At 38.5% G+C, this 21298-nt stretch overlaps 1 protein-coding gene across 7 annotated transcripts in view; it reads right to left on the reverse strand.

Annotated features, from left to right (window-relative positions):
• Nucleotides 1–21298, reverse strand: part of akap13 (A-kinase anchoring protein 13) — a 131122-nt gene that overhangs the window by 54028 nt on the left and 55796 nt on the right. For 6 of the 7 annotated variants that reach the window (XM_023332768.1, XM_023332771.1, XM_023332770.1 and 3 more), the window contains exon 10: nucleotides 9359–9413. In XM_023332768.1, the coding sequence (XP_023188536.1) occupies nucleotides 9359–9413 (55 nt within the window). Of the gene's footprint in view, nucleotides 1–9358; nucleotides 9414–19249; nucleotides 19329–19432; nucleotides 19461–21298 lie in introns of those variants that run through there. The other variant, XM_023332772.1, reaches the window with a different exon arrangement.

Raw genomic sequence — 21298 nt, forward strand, 5'->3', positions numbered from 1 at the left:
CATATCAGATTTACTGTATGTGTAAACAGTGATGAAACCGTTGGTAGTTGTTTTTTTATCAAGATTTTCATTTCGTAAGCATTCTGTACAAATCAATGCAAGTATTCAGATCTGACAGATGTTAAGGAGTTTTTAGTTAATTTTGAGAAGATACGCTAATTAAAAAAATTGCAAATAGAGGTGGATGATATGGACTTAGAATTTTATCATGATATTTTGTGGTACTATTGCAATAGAGATAAAAATGATGATGAAAAACTAATTATTACATATTTTTTGGTAACACTTTATTGGACGGGTTGTGAATAAGACTGTCATGACACTGTCATAAACATGACATAACACCTGACATGAACATGAGGAAGTCTTCATGAATATTTATGACTGTTGTCATAAAGTGTCATTTAGTAAATTATGACACTTTTAATGCAAAGTTGACATTATTCAAAATGTTATGACAACTTGACATTAACCAAGAAATCATGATCTGACATAAATTTGTTATAGAAGTGTTACTGATTAAACTTAAAAAATTATGTAGCTTTATGTTATTAAAGCTAAAGTGGCTAGATAAAAATAAAATAAAATCAGATAAAATCACAAGCTGTGGATTAATTTTTATTTTTTCTCTCTGCCAGCCTGCATTTTCTTGTCTTTTTGTTGTTGTTGTTTTTTTTTTTTTGCAGTTAGTGAAACATCCTGCTGAATGTACAAGGGGCTGTGTTCTGCAGCTATGTGTGTTTTATGCACATCTAAATCCGAGTCAGCATGTTGAATAAAGAAAAAGGTGAAAAGTCGAGAAGCCGCCGGATGTTTCAGTGGAAGCTTGGAGCAAAACAAATCCAAATGAGTTAGCGATCTCCTTGCTGCTCCCTACAGAATTTGCTACATTATACAAGCATATAAAGGCTGCATTACATTTGCCAGTGAATAAAGCAACATGAGCAAAAAAAACACAACTGTTTCAGAGTTTTGATAAATGAAAAAAATGTAAATGTGATCAACTTATTTTTATTGAACAGAAAAAAAGAGCAGGAAATTTAGAAACTGCTGGTTTTGCTGATTAATTAGGGATGCCCGATTAATCGGTACCAACATCAGTATCGGACCTTTTAGTCATTTTTTTAACATATCAGTATCGGCCCGTTGACCGCTGGAGAAAGGCACCAGTTCCTCTTGCGACACCCACTAGCGATAAGCGTGTATGATAATGGATGAGATGGATGAATGGTAAATACTGGTTCACAGTCATAACAGCAATATTATTGAATATTGATATCGCTACGTCTTTTCATAATGAGTCTTCCCTATTGGTAATGTTAGAATATCTATAACATTAATTCTTCATTTTAATTTTTGACATGCAAATGCTACATTTAGTGGTAGTTTTAAGATTAAGACTAATCTCTGGCCAGACACATGTCAGAACATTAACACTTCTTAAGCCAGCTGTCTGACAATGCACAGCAACAAGTGAGGGAGGGGCAGCTTTGTTCACTACATCACTTTCTTATGGCATTCCATTAAAAATCTTTTAAACTGTGAATATTTTAGGAGTTTTGAGACCATAACTTTTAAAATTCTTGGTTGACCTTAATATCAGTAATCACAAATTTAACATGAATCTATGTTAAACTAAAGGGTTGATGTGTTTGCGGTCTGCAATGCCTCGTTTTTACTTTGACACCCAGCATCTCCACTCCTGCATAACTAACATTACTGAATAAAACTGAGCTGAACAGGACACAGCCTCGCCCAGAAAAGAAGGAATATCATGGAACATCCCAATCAGCGGCGCAACACAATGACTCAGTGTAAACCAGGAAACCGCAACACAACCTGGCAGGCTCCCAGCCTCGGTTGCTCCGGCAAAGAAAAGAGCCAGTAATAAAGTGTCAGGGGAGACGCTGCTCCGCGTTCACTCCTACACCACAAACACGACCTGTCCTACACAGAAGTGAAGAAACTTTGGCTGTTTGTTCACCGTTTCTCCGACTCTCTGTTTGTGGAATTGCGTCTGTGAATGTCAAGGCAGTTCTTCACCAATGTAATTAGGTTTTCAACAAACTTTATTAGTTGCTCAGAAGTCCACTTTCTGTCACGGGAGTTGAAACGAGTACTGAGAAAATCTGAATTCGTTGGACATTTCATTACCATTTCACACAACGGCCCAAATTATTCATACCCCGGCAGTGGTAGACTTAAATCTGTGTTATTCAACCAATATTTTTTTCAAACAATGAAAGAGATGATCCAACCCCACGCCTTTTCTCACATTGTGTCCTGAAGTTTATTCCTGTGCTGGACAGTATTTAGTCCAGCATGTCTCACAGAAACAGTGTTCAGCAGCACCAGATTTCAGGTGATTTGTTTCCTCTGGGTTACAACTGATGAGTTATTATTATTATTATTGGTTTATTGTTTTGGAAAGGATACTAGAAATAGGAAGACTACATATGCTATGAATTAATGAATGGAAAAGGGGCATGATTATACAAGTTAAACTTCATCACACTCCTTTTCAGACTTACAGTCACCAAATAAGTGGTGTATTTACATGTATTTTAGTATGTAAATTTGAGTAAGGTATTGTATTTACACTTAGAAACATGAAAGTCTTTATTATTATTATGTTTGTTGGTGATATGTCTGTCTAAAATAAATTATCATCAAAAAAAAGAATAATTTTTCATCCTCAGTCATATTAGAGAAGCTGATTGCATTAAATGTTTCATTGCAGTAGCCTAACCACCAATAATCAAAACAAAAGCATGTCAAAATTAGAATACACTTTGCTAGCTGCGACTGAGCTCAGGTGTTCTCAGGAGGATTGTTGTTGTATTTAACACACTGCTGCATGGATCTGGACTGGTTGTGATTAACTGCTGACTGGAGCAGAACATTAAATACAGTAAGGTCATGATCAGCAGGTAAGGAAAACGAAACAGTCAGCGTTGCTGAGCTCCTGTGCATAACAGTTCATAGAAGGCGAGGGTTTCCTGCATGCAGGATAGAGTTATGTCAAATACTAGAAACAGATTTAAGGATAAGGAAACTAGGCATTTAGAAGGATTTCTACACTGGTGCTCTCTACAATGGGCTTTTTAGGTATTGGGATTTTTCAACTGGACATCTAGAAGGCACAGTACTCAAGGAGATAATGAGAACAAGATGGGTGTGCTCCGGAGGAATTCAGAAAAATTCTGCCTTATAAAACATTTTCTAGTAAACCGGCAAAGATGAACCGATTCTTCTGGCTATTTATGAATCACCAGGGGAGACGACGATATCCCACAGAGTTCAATCAATCAAGCTTATTTGCGTAGCACATTTGAGGAACAAGGCAGTTCAAAGGCAGCTCACATCATGAAGAGACATACTGTCAACAATTGAGAAACCAGTGAAAAAACATTACATTTAAACTCACAACTCTCATAGTTGTGAGTTTAAAGAAACGGAAGAAGGCACCAATGCAGGAAGACTGAAGATATTGTGTGAAATTGACGTCAGGATTTACGGACACCATACTTTTAAAAAACAATTACGGCGGACGAAATGATCCGGTTTCTAGGCTACACAAATGCTTCGAGATGTTTTTGCCCTTTTTATGGAAATGATTCCCAAGTCTTGTTTATGTTTGTAAGTACTGCGGTTGGAGAGTCACCCAAAGCGTACGTCATCACTGCATCACTCCTCTGAAGGCATACCTCTGCTGATTCGTAAACAAGTCAGACAATGCAGGCCCGACTTCTGACAACCTCGATTGGCATATGATTGCAGTATAAAAGGTACCAACTGACTTTAATACCTCTAACTGCATTGTTGTGTTCACAAAACGCATCAAGATGGCAGAAAGGCACCTTAATCACACCCATAAGTGTTTTGTAAAAGCCATTTTGCACAATATTACGCCAGACAGTAGGATTTCATTTTAACTATATATAATTTAAGCTGCCATTTGGAGACAGTACCTCAGTCGGCACTCATATTTGCCAGCTACAAAGTGAAATTAAAGAGATAACATTTGCAGAGATCTTGTTTGTGTAAGAAATCCTTTTTTGAGATGCTGTTGCTTTAAGGATATGAGAGAAATATGTCTTTAGTGACAAATTTTGTGGGCAAGGCCAGGAGAACAATGAATATATGGTATGTATATCACGACTGTTTCCATCTACCAGACTATCAATGCTCATTTGTTCAAAACAATTAATTAAATTCATGGTTCCATAAATCACACGTGGAACTTCTCCTATAATCATTGCTGTGCCCAAATCTTTGCCAGCATTTGATAAATGGGGCGCAGTGTGAATTTGTTTCAGAGTTAAAATAAATAAGTAAATCTAACATCTAAACCTTAATCTTGATTCAGGACACACTACAAATTACTTTCCCAGAGTCAATTACACTGACCTCGACACTGATAAATGACACCCTAGTGATTTTCCGCTATACAACCTCAATTAAAGTGAAGTGAAACTTTATCTTTGCTCCTAACCAAGCATCTTTAATAACAACCAGGTTGCACGTGTTGAGTGCATTCATCGATAACACGCTTTTGGGGCTCCAGTGAAATGAGGACATTAAGATGGAGGATACATAAAGCCAAAGTTGCTCGTGCTTACTAGCAACCATCACCACTAACCAATTAAGAGTGGGACTCCCTTCTCTGCTTAAGATGTATGAAAATAACAAATGCCTGGAGAGGACTGGAGATATATATATATATATATATATATAAATAAAAGATAAATAAAACCAGAACACTACACATTTTGTTCTCCAGGAAAACCATATTTCATGTTCTCCATCGAAGACAATTTATTTTATGTGTGCCAGTATTTTAATCCACAACATAAGAGCTAAAGGAAAGTGACTTCTGATGCCCGAGCAAAACGATTTTACTATCGTTTCCATTCGGTCGCTTAAAGATGCTAAATTTGTCATAGCTACAAATGATGAATGCTAGTGTAACGTTACTGATGTTGATCTGAATGACACAATCCCATGAAAGCATCCTCAGTTTAACAGACTACTTGATATTTTTGGAAAATGAGGCGGTGGTGTACTACGAAAAAAGGAAAGAAAGGGCTGATTTCCTTGTTTTTAAGTATTGTATCCAAGTCTTCCATCATGGGCAGATTGCGGATTAGCTGGCAGAGGGATTTCCTGTCTGTTATTATATCACCAAATAAATAAGGCAGAAAGGCTGAGAGGAAAAGATTTCCACCAGGAAGGGAGTATTATTGTCCAGCTGCTGCAGAGGAAATCAACCTTTACCCTCCCTTCTATTTTACCTCCGCATGACACCTCTGCTGCTGTGTTTAGCTTTCTCTTCCCACTGCTGCTGCTTTCGTTATTATCAAACTGATTCACATTTTGATTCTTTTCCTTCACAAATAAAGAATTGTTTGTCCCTTTTTTTGTAATTTAGACTGTGTGGGCAAACTTACCAGGCCAATAACATATTTTCTATCTTTTTGCCATTTGTCAAGTACTTACGTTATGTACAACGGTTCTAAAGTTTTATAAGAACCAAATAAAAACTCACCGAATCCTTGCCTTCAGTTTAGCTACATACTGTGCAGATTACACCATCTTCTTTATTGAAACAAAACTAAGTCGAAATGCAGAAGCAGTGTGTGAAAGACTTTGGTCCACTTGTCGAATAACCTTTAGCAGCAGTAACTGCTTTCAATAATAACCAAGTCTCATCACTGTGAATTCTCACCTCTTGAGAGATGAGAATGTCTGCAGTCATAATTTTATACACACCCTTGTGACAGTCAGATAGCCTCGCATTTGACGTGACAATGTTTTATTGCAAAAAAAAAAGGGGCCATGACCGGCAGGAAGTGCGAGTTTTCTGTGGGTGCAATCGCACCACCACCGTCGCCGCCGTGCATAACAGCTGGTGTGAGGTGCTTTTGATCATACACTTTGCTTCACCAGAATCTGGAATTGGGCGTGAATCTGGATGTACACCAGCAGATTTTTTTTTTTAAAGGTTTAAAATAACCATTTGTATAATGAGAACAAGTCAGGTTGGTGTTAGTTAGTAGTTAGTTAGTAGGCCCAGTGTTGTGGTATTCTATGCATCAATCAGCTGTCACTTTCTGCTACCTCACAATAAAATGACTTCAAGCCACAGAAAAGGGTATGATGGAAAATGTTTTAGGTTTTCAAACAACTTTTTAAAGCCTGCGTATACCCTGATACAAAGAACCAGTCACTGGCTATATCAACTGATTTAAAAAACTTTAAAAGTCTTTGATATTTTTAGACTATTATTGAAGACGTCAACTGCTTAATAAATATGAAACGCTGTAGGACCAGAATCACGCCTACTAGAATCACGCCTACCCTCTATGTTACTCTGTGTAGCTCGAACCTAAAAATATGTAGAAGTAACACCAGAGGAACATACAGTGAACTCTAGATTATTTGCGTCTTAGTATTTGACTTTTCTGTTGAAGGTAACTCCAAATATTTAGTTGAAATTTTACCAATTTGCAGATTTTTTCTTTTTTACCTACAGCATATGCCAAAAATTCCAAAGAAATTGCATCTTTGGAAAATGAAATACCGAGCAGTAATGCGACTTTGCATGCTATATGCTCATGTTTGCAAAGCAGCCAATCCTGGAGTGCCATGTTATTATTTACAGTAGCTGATTGGCTGTACACCCAGGAGCTGAGATAAGTAAAACTGTAAATGTTAGTTTCTTTGGTAGTGCTAAGATACCAGAGATCTTGGTACCTCAGTGATGTACCAATAGCAGAAATAAGGAAAACTGCAAATATTAGCTTATTTGGAGGAGATATACAATCTACTCTGTATATTGTGAATATTAAGGTTTGTTCTGTGTTTGAACTGCTGTAACAGGTAGGAATATTTATAACTATTAGTGTGGAATCACTAAACTACTCCATAATATATTTTTGTGTCAAACTATAAAACCATTCATATTTTATACTGGTCTATTGCCTGCTTTGTATTTTGCTTATAGATCAATAATTCAGTCTTGTTTGTTCAAAGGACATTCATTTCCACCAAAAACTAGGTTGTTCAGATGTACTTTTGATGATGTAAACCATAAAGCCAACTTTCCTATTTCAGTAGCAAATGTTATATGAACAATATAAATAAAGAAATTGATATCAAGTTACACCAAGGTTTAAAAAAGGTCATTTTTAAACCTCTAAGATTTTTCACTATTAATCTCCAACGATCTAAAGTCCCTTTAATGAGAGGCCAGAGGAAGCGCTGGAATGATTGTTGTTTTCTGCAGCAAAGTGAAGCATTGGTAGCCCCCTCCCACACCTGTTGATGCACACTGCATTTCAATTAGCTGAAAATTAATATAGATTTCTTCCACGTTTTGATATTAGGGTGTATTCCCATTGAAAATAGACACATGGTGCAGATTATTCTAACAGCAGACCCTATATTTTCTGTTATAACTTCAAATAAAAACTATTAGATGAAATTGTAGATTACTGCATACATTTTTAATGCTATTTTTGCTGTGGGTTATCATACCATGAGAACAATACTGGCCTATGCACAACGGATCTAGCTGAGAGTTTGACGCAGTCTTTTTTCAAAAACACCAAGCGAGTGAAGAAACACAACCATGAGAAATGGGAAGTGTCAGCCTAAACTAGCGCTGAATGTAAGGCATAAGAAGTCGAGTCACCGTGGAGACATGTTTCCCCATGAGCCACTTGCTGTTACTTCAACTATTGCCTCGACTTCAGCTGGGTTTACATCACATCTCTTCCCACAGTCCTGCTTCATCTTCAACTTTCTCTAAGTCTAATGAAATTCAGCTCTCTTCAACTGCGTGCATAAATAATCCCAATGCCATCACCCCCGTGGAGCCAGCTAAATAATGCATTCCATTCTTCTCCTGCTCGTTGCATGCAGTAACATACCAAAAAGAAAGCAGGAAAAGCTCAGCAGCACATCACAATGTTTTCAGTAAAAACACAGCCACGGTGGTGGAAAAGGAAAGAAAATGTCAAGTTAAATACAAAAAAAATCTATGCACTATTTAAAAAAATGCACTTTTAAATGACAAAACGCTACGCAAGCAATTATATTAACATGCCACATTAAAACTGAAGGCCGTCTGACAAAGCGCTAACTGCTGTTAGCAAGTGACTTTGCCTGGTGAGCCGAGAGTAAAAAAGTACGTAGACTACGTACAGTAGATATGATGGTGAGTGCTTTAAGTTTCACACCATGTATCCATGTTTAATTCTCTTATTTTGAAGGTAGAAATTAAGTAGTTCTCAAGTTGTGTTAAATAAAGTAAAAACTTCAGCTCAGTCTGGATAACAATACTTGGTAAAGTGCCAAGCACTCCGACTGACTATATTATATTTATATTTAATGTAATGCTCCGACTGACTATATTATATTTATATTTAATGTCATGCTAATGTTGCAGCATTTAGTGTACTTAGTGGAAAAACTAAATACAGAGAAACAGAGTGGAGAAACAAAAAATTTGTACCAAAAACAATTATCACGTATTATTGATAAAGTAATGCTGATGCTAAACTAAAGATTTCTTTTTATGAATTTGGACTGCCTTTGATCATCTATAATTCAAAGTCTAAAATACTGACAGACTTTTTCTAAAAAAAAAAATAAAAAAAATCTATTTGCAAAAACACATTTCCGATGTTTTTTTTACACCATAACCACCTTAGAATTAAATTAGCCCAAAAATCACACTACATGGTCTTGTCAAACACGGATTGGATTATTTTAGCTACGTTTCTAAGAAACGTAGCTAAAATCTCATCTCCTTACTGCGAATACAATATTGTAATCTAATCTCCTGAGCTGGATACCACTTGCATGAAAAGAAGACCTGAGAAAACTTTTGATGTTTACCCAACTCAAAGGTTGTTGCTTTGATCTGAACATCCAAAAACCACCAGCATGTGAAAAAGTCTCAGCTTAGTGTTTTTGAACATCTATGTTGTATTTATCTGCCTTCATTTCCTCTTCTGAGATGCAAAAAAAATGGCCCTACAGACTGCTGGGCCTTCTCTGTTTTTGTTTTGTTTTTTTTTAAGTTATGTTCAAGGTAACCTATGCTCTCTAAAAACTGTGCCTTTGCTTTGTCTAAGCGATAGCAGACTGAAAAGCGGTCAAGTTGGACATCGATTGGCTAAATTTTGAAAGGATGAGCTTCTAGCTGAAAACACCCACACATTAAACAAAGCAGCAAGCTTATAGAAATATCTAAAACTTCACAACAAAACAAGAGCATTAAAAAAATATCAACAATCATAAAACAGTAGGCCATCTTTCTAAAGTGATGGAGGAAACTGGAGCCTCCTACCTGAGTGCTGAGTGTTGCAAGTCTGATGGAACGACGCCTCTCTGTCTCGATGGATCTGCAGAAACAGGAAGACACTGAATCAGCCTCATCACCATGTGACCGTCACCCACAAAGAAATAATGATGCAGAACGACATTGTCTGTTAAAGAGAGCGCTGCTGCTGCTAATCTGCAGCAGTTACGCTCGCCACTTTATGAGAGGCGAACGTAAACGACTCGAATGTTCGTGGGACTCTGTGGTTCCCGTCGGGGGGCCGGGGTCTTCGTCTGGCCCACAGAGGAAGTTACTTGAAAAAGATCCAACTTTTTTCTCCGCTCAAAACACACCGCCGCTCAGATACGCACGAGTGGCCTATTTGAGATGTGTGGTCACAACGCTGTTGCGCTGCTTCCTCTGTGGGATTAATGTCTACACAACAGCTGTGGTGGTGAGTGTGTGTGTTACAGAGAGGAAGAGAGACAGCAGGTCACCACAGCTAACTCAAAAGCTAGCTAGCCTCAGAGAAGCTTCCTAACTTTTAATTAAGGCTGTCCATGAAAGGGAAATAAAACTGCTCCCACTTTGAGCTGCTTCCTACTATAAATATCACCAAATAACTTCTTTTTTTTTTCATTTCAACCCACTTTGCCATTGGTTGTTGAGCTGACAACTACACAACAAAAGCACAGCCTGTTAATCTGATATCTGCAAACAGAGATGCTTTTATTTTTTGTCTTCATTACTGTGTTTCTCTTTGCTTTGTTCCAGTCTTTCTTTAGCTCGTTTCCTCCCCTCCTTAATTCGCCCATTTAGCTTCCACCCCCGGTAAGCTCACGCTAAGTCTGGCTCAGATCAGCAAGCTTTAGCGTTAGCCTTTAAACTTGCCCGTACAAAAACGGAGTCTTGAGTTGGGAATAAACAGCTTTATGATCTGAAGGCCACGTCCTGTTTTCTTCTGGGAAAACAAAAGGTGTTGGTCCAACAAGAGTCGGGTCGAATTTCACTCACCAACTGTTGGCACGCCAGGCACTTTAATGGACTCTGTAGCGTTTATTCAGAGCCGGTCCAAGATTTTCTGGGGCCCGGAGAAGAGATGAATTTGGGGACCATCTTCCTGTTCAGCTCTCTATTCTATTCACTCGACGTAACTTCCTGCTGTTTGGCTGTCACATTTTTGACACAGTCAGGTTTTCCAGAGTCTGTGGCTGAGTATTTAGGCCAGGCTAAGATGCTTTTTTTTAAATTAATTACAAGAATAAAGTTGTAATATTGCAAGAACATTGTCAGACAATAATAAAGTTGAAATAATCTGAGAAAAAAGTTGCAATAATGCGAGATGTAGTTATAATATGAGAACAAAGTCAAAATAATGCAAGGAATATGGGAGTAAAATACGGGAATAAAATTGTGATAAAAAAAAGTCATATTACAAAATAAAGTTCGAATAATATGAGAATAAGGTCAGTATAATATGAGAATAGTTGTAATAAAATGAAAAAAGGTCAAAATGTTGCAAGAATTTTGTCATACGACCATAAAGTTGAGATATTACAAGAAAAAAAGTTGTAATAATAAGAGAACAAAGTCAATATAATATGAGGATAATAATATGAGAACAAAGTTGCCATAAAACAAGAACAAAGTCATAATATTAAAAGAGTAATGTCATAATAAAGCAAGGATAAAGTCATAATAATACAAGAATAAAGTCGTAATAATAAAACACCCATAAGAATAAAGTCGTAATAATTTGAGAACAAAGTCATAATTTTACCAAAATAAAGTCGTAATATTAGGACAATGAAGTAGTAATTTTCTGAGAATGCCAACACAAAAAAATAATAAAAAGTTGTACAGTTGAAGTTATCAGTCACACAAATAAGAAAATACTTAGCCCTTTAGTGCATCAGCATCAAATTATTGTGAGTAGCAGGGATTCGAAACAATTGAGCCAACGACTTTGTCCATGTCAAAGAATGAACTGGCAATACTGAGTCTTTATTCTGCCAATGTTATGACTGCATTCTTGTAAAATTATGACTCTATTCTCATAATTAAAAAACAAAACGATGTTTAGTCTGGAACTAATACGCCGTCATAAGAGTCCTTGTGCACAAAGTGTAGAAAAAAATAGTCAGAAAAAATGCAACTGCAAAATAAAAGAAAGCGTATCTGTAAGAATGCGAGCCACAGATGGAATAGTCCGGAGGCACTGAGAAGATTTATTCACCAATTTCCACTCCTTCTGAGACGAAATAAAATATATTTTTATTGATTGTGACATATTCCTATTAAGTTGGAGGGTTTCTACATTTCAAGCTCAGAATATCTATGAGGAGATTATTTTGGTGTAGAAGAAATATTTTTGCACAGGCAACATAATTTAGACTTGTGGATCATACAGACTGACGTCTTACTTAAGGTTAATATGTTTCTGGCTAATAGTCTCCGTAAAGAAAAGCCTTCAAGTCAACGCCAACGACATTGAGAGATCTCACCTCTGGACAAAGATATTAAAGACCAGGGTGTAGCTTTTACGGAAAAAGAATCCCCATTTTTATGATATATGAATTAAACATTAGACTGTAGATGATGGGCTAGGGGGTGTGTGCGTGTTAACAGGCACAATTCAGATGCAGAAAAGCGAGGGTCAAAGAGGCAAAGATGGATTTAAGTTGAGAGTGCCTCAAGTAAAAGAGGCTGGGAGAGGCTAGTGAAAAACATTTATATTTGATTGATTGATTAATCAATGGTATTTTTGACACTTGGAAAAAAAGGAATTGAAATATTTGCATCCTTTAACAAGTTTCTAATATTGCATAAAGGAGGCTTAAGTGGTTAAATGAAAAATCTTCAATGAAGAATGGGCCAGTTTTTTTTTTACCTGATTATCAGATCAAAAGATTAATCGATTTCTAAAATAACCGTTACTAACCATATACCTGGTGAACTCTGTGCTTATTTTCATCATTCGTCTTTGCGAGTTAATTCTGTACAGTTGCAGCTTTTAAAAACAGTTGGTGATGGCATGGATAGATGTAGAGGCTTACCTTTTTTTAACGTTTGACAGCTTTTATGTTTGCCATGGATTTCCCATAGATTTTCATCAGATATTACAAAAAAACATAAATACCCAAGACCGGATGAGAGACTCAGCACTACCACGAAGGTCAACTCCAGTGGGGGTTTGAGAAACTAACCCTCTGCTCTCCCAGCGCACGCTATCGACTAGCCCACTGACCCAGAGAAACACTGAGCTCTGTTGTCCAGGCCTGGGAGGAGTGAGCTAGAGCCTTTATACTTTAGCTTTCCTGTAAACACACACACCTCTACTCGCCTACATAAAACACTCCTACCTGCAACCTGTTCAGCAGAGCCACATGATAAAAGCTTGCTTGTGTTGCCTTGGCTCCTTCATCAAATCTCACGTGCACACAACAAATCCCACACACTTAGATGCAGATTCTTTTTTCTTTTTTTTCCTCCTTTCCCTTGCAGCTGTGTTCAGATATCAAACAGGGCCAGCTGAGAAAGAACAAACACGCTGACGAGGAAAGATTAGCTGGTCACAGAGGGCTTCGGTACACACACACACACACACACACACACGCAAACGTGAAAGATGCACTGTAAATGCCTGCACAGATTCCGCGGGTTCCCGTTGCTGCTTGCTACAAAGGGGCCGGTGTGGATTAACCTCATCAGGGAAAGTGGCACTGGAATGTTAGAAACGCACTCAAATGAGGAATAGGAATGGGAGCTAAAATAAAATACGTTTACAGAAAGAACAAAATTAGAAGATTGTTGGCGCTGAATGACCTGGAGTGATGGGGAATGAAATGTACAGCTGTGAATTGATCAGACCATTGAGAAACCAAAAACTGATGCCTCTTTATTTTGGCTGAGTTGATGGAATAAAAATGTATAGCGACTATTACAGGATACAGCTGAGAAGGCAGTTAATAAAACCCCTCGGATTTCACGTCATTAACTTCTTGAATAAAACAGCTTCAACATCACTAACTATCACAAATAGGGTTTCTGCAGGTTTCACCAACTCAAAATTAAGATTTTAAACCTTTTTAACACCATTATATATGAAATTTACGACCCGCTTCACAACAATGTACAAAACAAAACTGCACACACACATATACCTATATATGGAAATCTATATAAAACTATTGAAGAAAAATTTTATTATTTTTTAGATTAACTATAGATCGATTGTTTAATGTAAACATGCTAATTTTTTAAAAACATGTTTTCTGATTAAAAGATTTTGCGCAAGGATCAGGTGATTTTTTTTGGCTGTATTGAAACGTAATTAAATGTTACTAGTGGCGAAAAAAGATGAAGACGGCGACAGGAATAGTAGGAGAATGAAGGCAGGGCATGTTTTTTAATAATTATTTCATGAACATACTTATTCAAGTGTGATGGAATAATCACAATATATAATACACTAGAAAAATATAAGACCCGTGAGTTTTAAATGTCTTAAATTCAATTTCTGAATGCATTTAAGACATTTTAAGGCCTCATTTCAGATGAATGAATTTAAGCGTTTTTAAGGATGCGTGAACACGCTGGTGAAGAAAAGCGGAAATAAAGCAGGATTATTTTCAGGATGTTGTGATCAGCAGAGTCTCGAGGCGTCGGCCAGTGAGGCCTGCAAAACAACGAGTCAGTCGGCGATGGAGCCGATCAACCCCGACTGCCAGCCCGTACTCTGAGTCTTGTGCATATTTGTAGTATCGGGGGAATCTAAACTGCACCCAGTAAAAACACATCTGGTTTAAAAATAAAAGACAGACTGCTGAGTGAGTGAGTGTGTGCGTGTGTGTGCGTGCGTGGCAGAGCATGCAGAAGTTGGACTGCTGCCTTGTTTTCAAACAGGCGTGCAGCCAGAGAGGTTGTGCAGCACTGAAGGATGCCATGGCAGACAGCATGGCTGTTCCCAAGCCAGGCGTGTTTACGCGGCACGCTTTGATATGCGACGCTGGCGAGCAGCCGGCCTCGGGATGCAGCTATTCTCAGGTGAACCTGGGAAATGCACTTTCTGCACAGACTAATTTTTTTTCCCCCTGAAATCATAAACAACAATAATCAGCATTACTCTATCCCCCTCCTCTAAGTTGAAGGTAAATGAAACATCTCGACTCTTTGTGTTCTCTGAGCCTCTTCTCTGCCGTTTTTATTGTGTCCTGCTGACAGGCAGACGCTGCAACTGTAGGAGGAGCCGCTGCTCTGTGAGATGTTTGGTTAGTCTAGAAGAGTGTTTATATGGATGCCAGGAGTCAAAATAACAACCACATGAACGTGTAACAAGGCAGACCTTGTTACTGTATCCATCATTGGGCAACAATGCTATAGCTGGTCAACATGAAATATTCTACACATTGTCCAAGGTACAAAATGCATCCTTTCCTGGATGAACATCCCCAGAGTTCCCAGTCAATTCTTTTAAGCTAAAGGATGGAACCTGCAGGTAGGAGGGAAAGAGAGATGGATGGAGAAAAGGATGGATTTGGAGAAGGACATACAGATGGATGGACCAACGGATAAGAAAGACAGACAGGTGGATGGATTTGGAGGGAGTATGGACAAATGGATGAATTGGGAGAAGAGTGGATGGATGAATGAATGGATGGGAAAAGAATGGTTGAATAGATTGGAAGAAGGATGGATGGACTTGGAGGGAAGATGGATGGATTGGGAAGAGAATAGATGAAAAGACAGAAAAGGTTTCATGTATGAATGTATGGATTGGGAGAAGGAGAAATGGATGATGGATGGAAGATTGGGAGGAGAATGGATGGACTGAAAAGGATTCATATGTGGCAGAATGGATTGGAAGAAGGATGGGACGGACGGATGGACTGTTGGTTAGTTGGTTGGATGGATGGATGGATGGATGGATGGATGGATGGATGGATGGATGGATGATTTAGGAAAAGGGCAGATAGATAGAATGAGAGGAAAATGTCTGGACAGACAGGCCGAGAAAAGTATTCACGTACAGATGGATGAATTGGGAGAATGACAGACAGATGATGGATAGATGGACAAATGGATGGATGAAAACAACTTAGTAATTTGAAAACCATCAGAAGAAGCACACTTTCCACAGCAACTTCTTAGAAATTCTGAAATTTGTCAAGTTGACCGCAGCACAGTAAGAAATATTTCCAGAAATATTTCATCCATATCGTTTTTTCTTCTGTATTTCAAAGTAAACAGTAATCAACAATGCAGCATTGCCATTTTCCCTGAAAACATTGAATAATAAACAGGAAATAAGTTCCCAAAAGTGGAAAGAAAGACTTACTGAATAGCTTTCCCAAGCCTGTTGGGCGTTTCCCCATCTATCTGTGGAACCGCATGCAGTACTTACACATCGATCTACTGTACTGCTAAGTTAGTTAGTCGAGCATAAAGGCTCATTCACGGTGACTGTACTTGGTAAGTAGAGTAATGATGTGTTCTGTGACTCCTGGCCAGGAGAGACGCTGGGATGTTAAACGCTGGTTGGAATGAAGTCATTTGGCCAAATGCCTGTTTCCATCCGAGGGCAGAGGAAACCGTTAGCCAGCCACTGCCTTTTCCCACACCATCATATCGCTCACTCTCTTTTACTCCCTGCTCCTCTGTCAGACTGTCTCTCTCTGTCACACACACTGTTGCTATTCTAGCCTTGTTTTGTAGCGAGAGGCTGACATTAGAACAAGTCCAGGAAGGAAAAAATAAACCAAAGTGAGGCGTTATGTGTAGCAGGGAAACTTTCCCAGATACTCTCCTTCATGTGCCCTCATCCCTAAGTCCCAACCGGTAGCTATGGGCAAATGCAGACAAGCCCAGTAGTGTTTTTAAAGTGAACTTTGTACAGAAATTGTCTGTTTGTGATGGAGACTAGTTTCCAGTACGGAGGGAGCAGTCCACCTTCTTCCAGATGTGAACCTCAGCATGACTCACATTCAACAGAAAAGTACTTGCATGTGCGATAAAGGTCATTCTTTGATCAAAGTCCATCAATGCTGAAAAACACAAATGACACCCTCAAGATCTTAAAAACAGATTAGAGTTGAGACCGCAGCTAAAAAAATCCATCCCGAGAAGAGGCCATAGACATAATGTTTGAGCTTGATCCGACCCGACAAATGTATTTATTATAGGACTGAGCAAGAAGTAAACGCCACGTTATTTTAATTAAGATTTTACTGCTTTTGTTGTTAGACCAATATTTAAGTAAGCAGTAACTTCTCTTTTTAGCTTTTGTTTAGCGTCTTCCATTTTGTTGCTTGCTGTAATGGCAGGGTCAGTCTAGGCCAGTCGCAATTAGTAATAAATCAATTAATTGCATGATAAAGCAAAATCATTCATTTCCATTTACACTATCATTTTTCTCTTTTCTCTTTCTACCAAAAACTGGATGACTGTAGTCTTCACTCTTTTATTTTGGTCTCAACTAGCCCTTTTTTTGAAGGACAATCTTGTTTACACAGTCTTTATAATTCATTTTATTTGTTGCTTCTGTTTTGTTTTATTTTAGATATTTAAAATGTCTTCCAGTTCCACTGTTAAATGTTCATTAGAATTGAAAGTTTATTGATCTTTGAGATCAATAATCTTGCATTATTATGATCTTGTATTTTAATGCCATTACCATAGTATTACTTGAAAAAGGTCTCAAAACAACAATATTGCAATAACTTCTGGAACAATTTATTGTCCAGCAAAATTTGTCATCGTGACAGACCTAGGTGAGTGAAGTGCAAATCATCGCCAGCGTTGCATATCAAAGCGTACTGGGGACATGTGTGATTGGCAGAAGCAAAGGAGGGCGGGGAAATGTGGGCATGCAGTGCGCTGGACTTGTTACAGTCTAACTTCTGCACCCTACTTACTTTCTTTATATCCTCAACAGGTTAAACTATCTACTCCTCTATTTACATTATAATAAGGAGTTTAACACAACTCTACACTTTCATTCTCATTTGGTTTTCTCTGTGCTGTATGTATTGCAAGCGTCACAGAAGCACAGAGTTCGACACAACTCGGAGCTTCTGTGGGGACTTTATGCCAGGAATGTTATGAACATGGCTTGATCGTCAATGGCAAAGATGCTCCAAGATGTAGCTTTATGAAGGAAGAGATGAGCAGATCAAGCTTTTGATCTGCTGCTCTGGCTACTTATTTCAATCACCAATGATCATGAGGTATAACCAAATGAGTGAAGGTCCCACCGGCAGGGAAAGCATCGATTAGTGCAAAGGTTAACTGTAAATTGACAGATTGAAAACATGGAGTGGCGTTTGCTTAGTTTCACAACAGTAGTCTTATTAATATGACAGAAAATGTAGGAGCTTCTTTTCAGGCAGCTGACTGCCTGTGTACAGTCAGCTGCACACAGCTGACTGCAGCATTACCCTGGAACTTGATGTTTTAAACCCAAGATCTTGAGTAGATGCAGGGTTTGGTTAGCTTAAATGCTAGAAACCAATGTGAACTTTTTGGTTTTGAGATAAAAAGTAAAATAATTGAACATATGTCAACCGAGGCCTTTCTCTTGCATGTTTGTGGAACAACTGGGGATGAAGGGTGTGACTACACTTTTATATTTAATTTGAGCAAAATACGTATGTTGGTTTAGATTTCAGCTGGGAGCAGCATTGTTGACAAATGACAGATTGGTTTTCCAAGCCTAAGTGAGAGTAAATTATGACTCGATCAGGTGATGTTCGATCCTCTGAAACATCTTGTGTGGATCACTAAATCGCGACGTGTGATTTTGTTTGTCACCAATCTGCTCCATTTTTGGCTTGGAGCAGGTTGTACACTGCAAAAATTAATGGATTGTGATTAATGTCGAAATAGTGTAGACACAAATCAGCAATCAAGGCAAACAAAACTCCACAGTGGACAAAAAAAAAAAACTTGCTATACAGTAGAGTTCTGTGTGTAGAAAAGAAAAGGTGCCATTTAGGGCTTTAAATAGCATTCCCCTTTTGGGAGCCGTGCAAAAGCCCATTTACAAAAAAAAAACAAAACAGAAAAACTCCACTTAGCTCTCATTTCAACCGATTTGACACAAAATCTTTACAGTTCAGTACTCGAGAGGATATATTGTTACAGTACGACAGCCATTTTCAGAGAAGTTTATACTCTGTATAAGCTGCAGTTTGTCGGACAAGTACCCGCTGTGCTGACCAAATAACCCTGGGAAGACCTTTAACAGCCTCAGCCTCATTAAGTTTTATGCACAGTCGCTCCACAGAGATGGACAGAGAATAGGCATCCGCCATGGTGTCACATAAAGCATAAGCATATGCACGAGCTTCCATGCAGAAACCACACTACGCCTCGAATAATAAGCACTCTGTGTCTGAAGGGCCACTATCAACAAACGTGCAATCATGCACCAGCGTGCAACACAACAGAAAACCCTTGAAACACCCATGATAGACCCCCACAGATTTGTCAAAGCACACTGAAGCAATTTATGATACTTCTGGTAATGCTTTGTTTAAGAAAAAAACAGTTTTTTGTTTTTATTTTGGAAGAGCTTTTATGAGTCAGCCTTACCAGGCCTGCAATACCAACCTGTCTCAGGAACTGGGGCTGCTAATTCACTTCACGAGGCGCTATTAAATTGACTTCATTTAAAGTAATGATGAACATTACTTATCTCTGGCCTCCTTTTTTTTATGGTTTGCTTTTAGGAATTGGGTCCCGCTTTCAAATTTCTCCCCCTGCCTTTTACTACTTTTGCCATTACATTTTTATCTGTCTGCAGCTCTTAACGGCTTCGCGTTCAAAGCTTCTGCTCCAAAATGACTGTTATTACTGTGGCACCGGCCGTATTGTAACGCCAAAACAACTTTGTTTGAAAAGTGCAGGGAAGTGGCCTACCTTGATGAGAACCACGTCCACCGCGCGCTCTCCTTTGGCACAGAGGCTGTACCTCCGCTTGTGTCGTTCGTACATTTTCCTACAAATATCCAGAACAGGGTTTTTATGGATTGGAGTGGGGGAGAAAGAAAATCCACGAGGAGCGCTTTTGAGGAGAGGCTGAAGCTGTCGGCTAAGCCTCACCTCTGGCTGCCACAGAGGCAGCCTCCAACCAAACTCCAGCTCCGGTCCCACCCTCCTCCTTCGCCTCCCTCCCTTCTTTTTCTCGTCCTCTGTCGTCTCTCAACTTCTCCAGACTCTGTCTGACTCATGCCTTTGCTCTCGCTCGCCTTAGCGAGGCTGTGAATGCCTCTCTCTCATCGTGTGAAGCAGCCATCAGAAGTGCTGCATTGTTACCCTATGACAGATGACAAAAGGCCGTTATTGACTTAGTTGGTGTGATTAAATCCATGTTCTGCGTTTCCTCCGCAATTATGAGGTGCCAACGAGTTACCAGGCCAACAAGAGCCCCTACCAGACCAACACAACCTTTTGCAAAGCTAAAAATATGATGTAGATCTTAATTTGGTTTCCCAAATATCTAAAATATAAAAGCTTGAAATTTCAAATGAATTTAAATGTGTGTATAGAATTAGCACAAAAAGAAAAGGAATTATGTGTTTGGTTTTTGTTGTTAATGATTCTTGGGAATAGAGTCGACTATTTTTTGTGTACTTTTCATACATCCATTTAAGGGCTGGACAATGAATCAATAATAATATATGTCACAATAAACATGAAAATTATTTCAATGAACTCCAATCCAGAACACAGAATTCTGGGAGATGTAGGCAGAGGAAAGGCTTTTGCTGCTCTGTCTTATCTTATCAATGAGCTCATTCACTTTTTGATTATCTAGCAACATCCCGTAGTGTAACTTGCACAGCAGATGTTTCAGGTTTTGCCACCGTGATTCATAACCGATTAAAACTAAACAACATGTGGGAAGAAAAAAACTGTGGATAAAACAGGAAAGGTCATGCCACCAGTTTGGAAGTATTTCAAAGATGTAAAACAAAAATCTGTTAAAAAATGACCCGATATAGACTGATATGGAAGGCTTACATCGTGATACGCTTTTCAGCCTAATCCATTTCATCTCCACTACAGGTCAGCTAACTGGAAAACAACATGTTTTCAGGACTAAAAATATTTTGGTTTGCAGAGTAATGATGATTTAAAATAGCAGCAGAAAGGTCTAATTTTCTGTGCAACATGCATGTTTGATTACAAGCTGCTACTAAATTAACTGCATGTTTTTATCTAAGTTGGCATGCATGACAAAATCAAGACAACAAAAAAAAGATTATGGTCTAGCTAACATAAATGTAGTTGTAACAGCCAGTGTATTAATTTTGCAACTGTAGGCATTATCTACGATACAGTTTTAAATGAGAGGAATGATGTATTTTTGTGTAAGTGCCAAACTCTGTTTTATTTTTAATCTAGTTCACGGGCCATAGATAAGGATCTCAACAGATAGCAGTGACGCGTTCTAGCAACCGCTATAACCAAAACAGCAGTCTGTGCAAAACACAGATGGTTCCCAGGAGCACCGCCCATCTATTCTACATGTGTTGAAACTTTTTTCTTCTTCTTTATGAACGGTCTGTTGTTTCTTGCAGGTCGTGTCTGACAGAGGATTGGTCAAAATTCATCTGTGCATTACCTATTTCCAAAAAGAACAGTTTTTTTTTTTTTACATCCTGCAATTGTAAATATATACAATAACAAATATTACAGCTGTAATTGCTGTTCTGCAATGCCATGAAACCAGGATGTTTGCTCGTGCTGGCTCTAGTCTGGATCCGTCATGCACAATGCAGGTTGGAAGTTGTTGGGGTTTTCTATGCAGCTTTCTTCTGCCTATATGGCAGAATAACAATGCAACAGAAGACAATGATCATCCTCTGGAACGACGTCCCGGCAGACGTGTCCAAGTGTTTTATTGCTAGCTATCAAGCAAAGGTTTGGCAACATTCCTCACCCATCCTAACGCCTAATGAGCAC

The sequence above is a fragment of the Xiphophorus maculatus genome, chromosome 4 (assembly GCF_002775205.1).
Source record: "Xiphophorus maculatus strain JP 163 A chromosome 4, X_maculatus-5.0-male, whole genome shotgun sequence".
In the NCBI taxonomy this organism is placed as follows: Eukaryota; Metazoa; Chordata; class Actinopteri; order Cyprinodontiformes; family Poeciliidae; genus Xiphophorus; species Xiphophorus maculatus.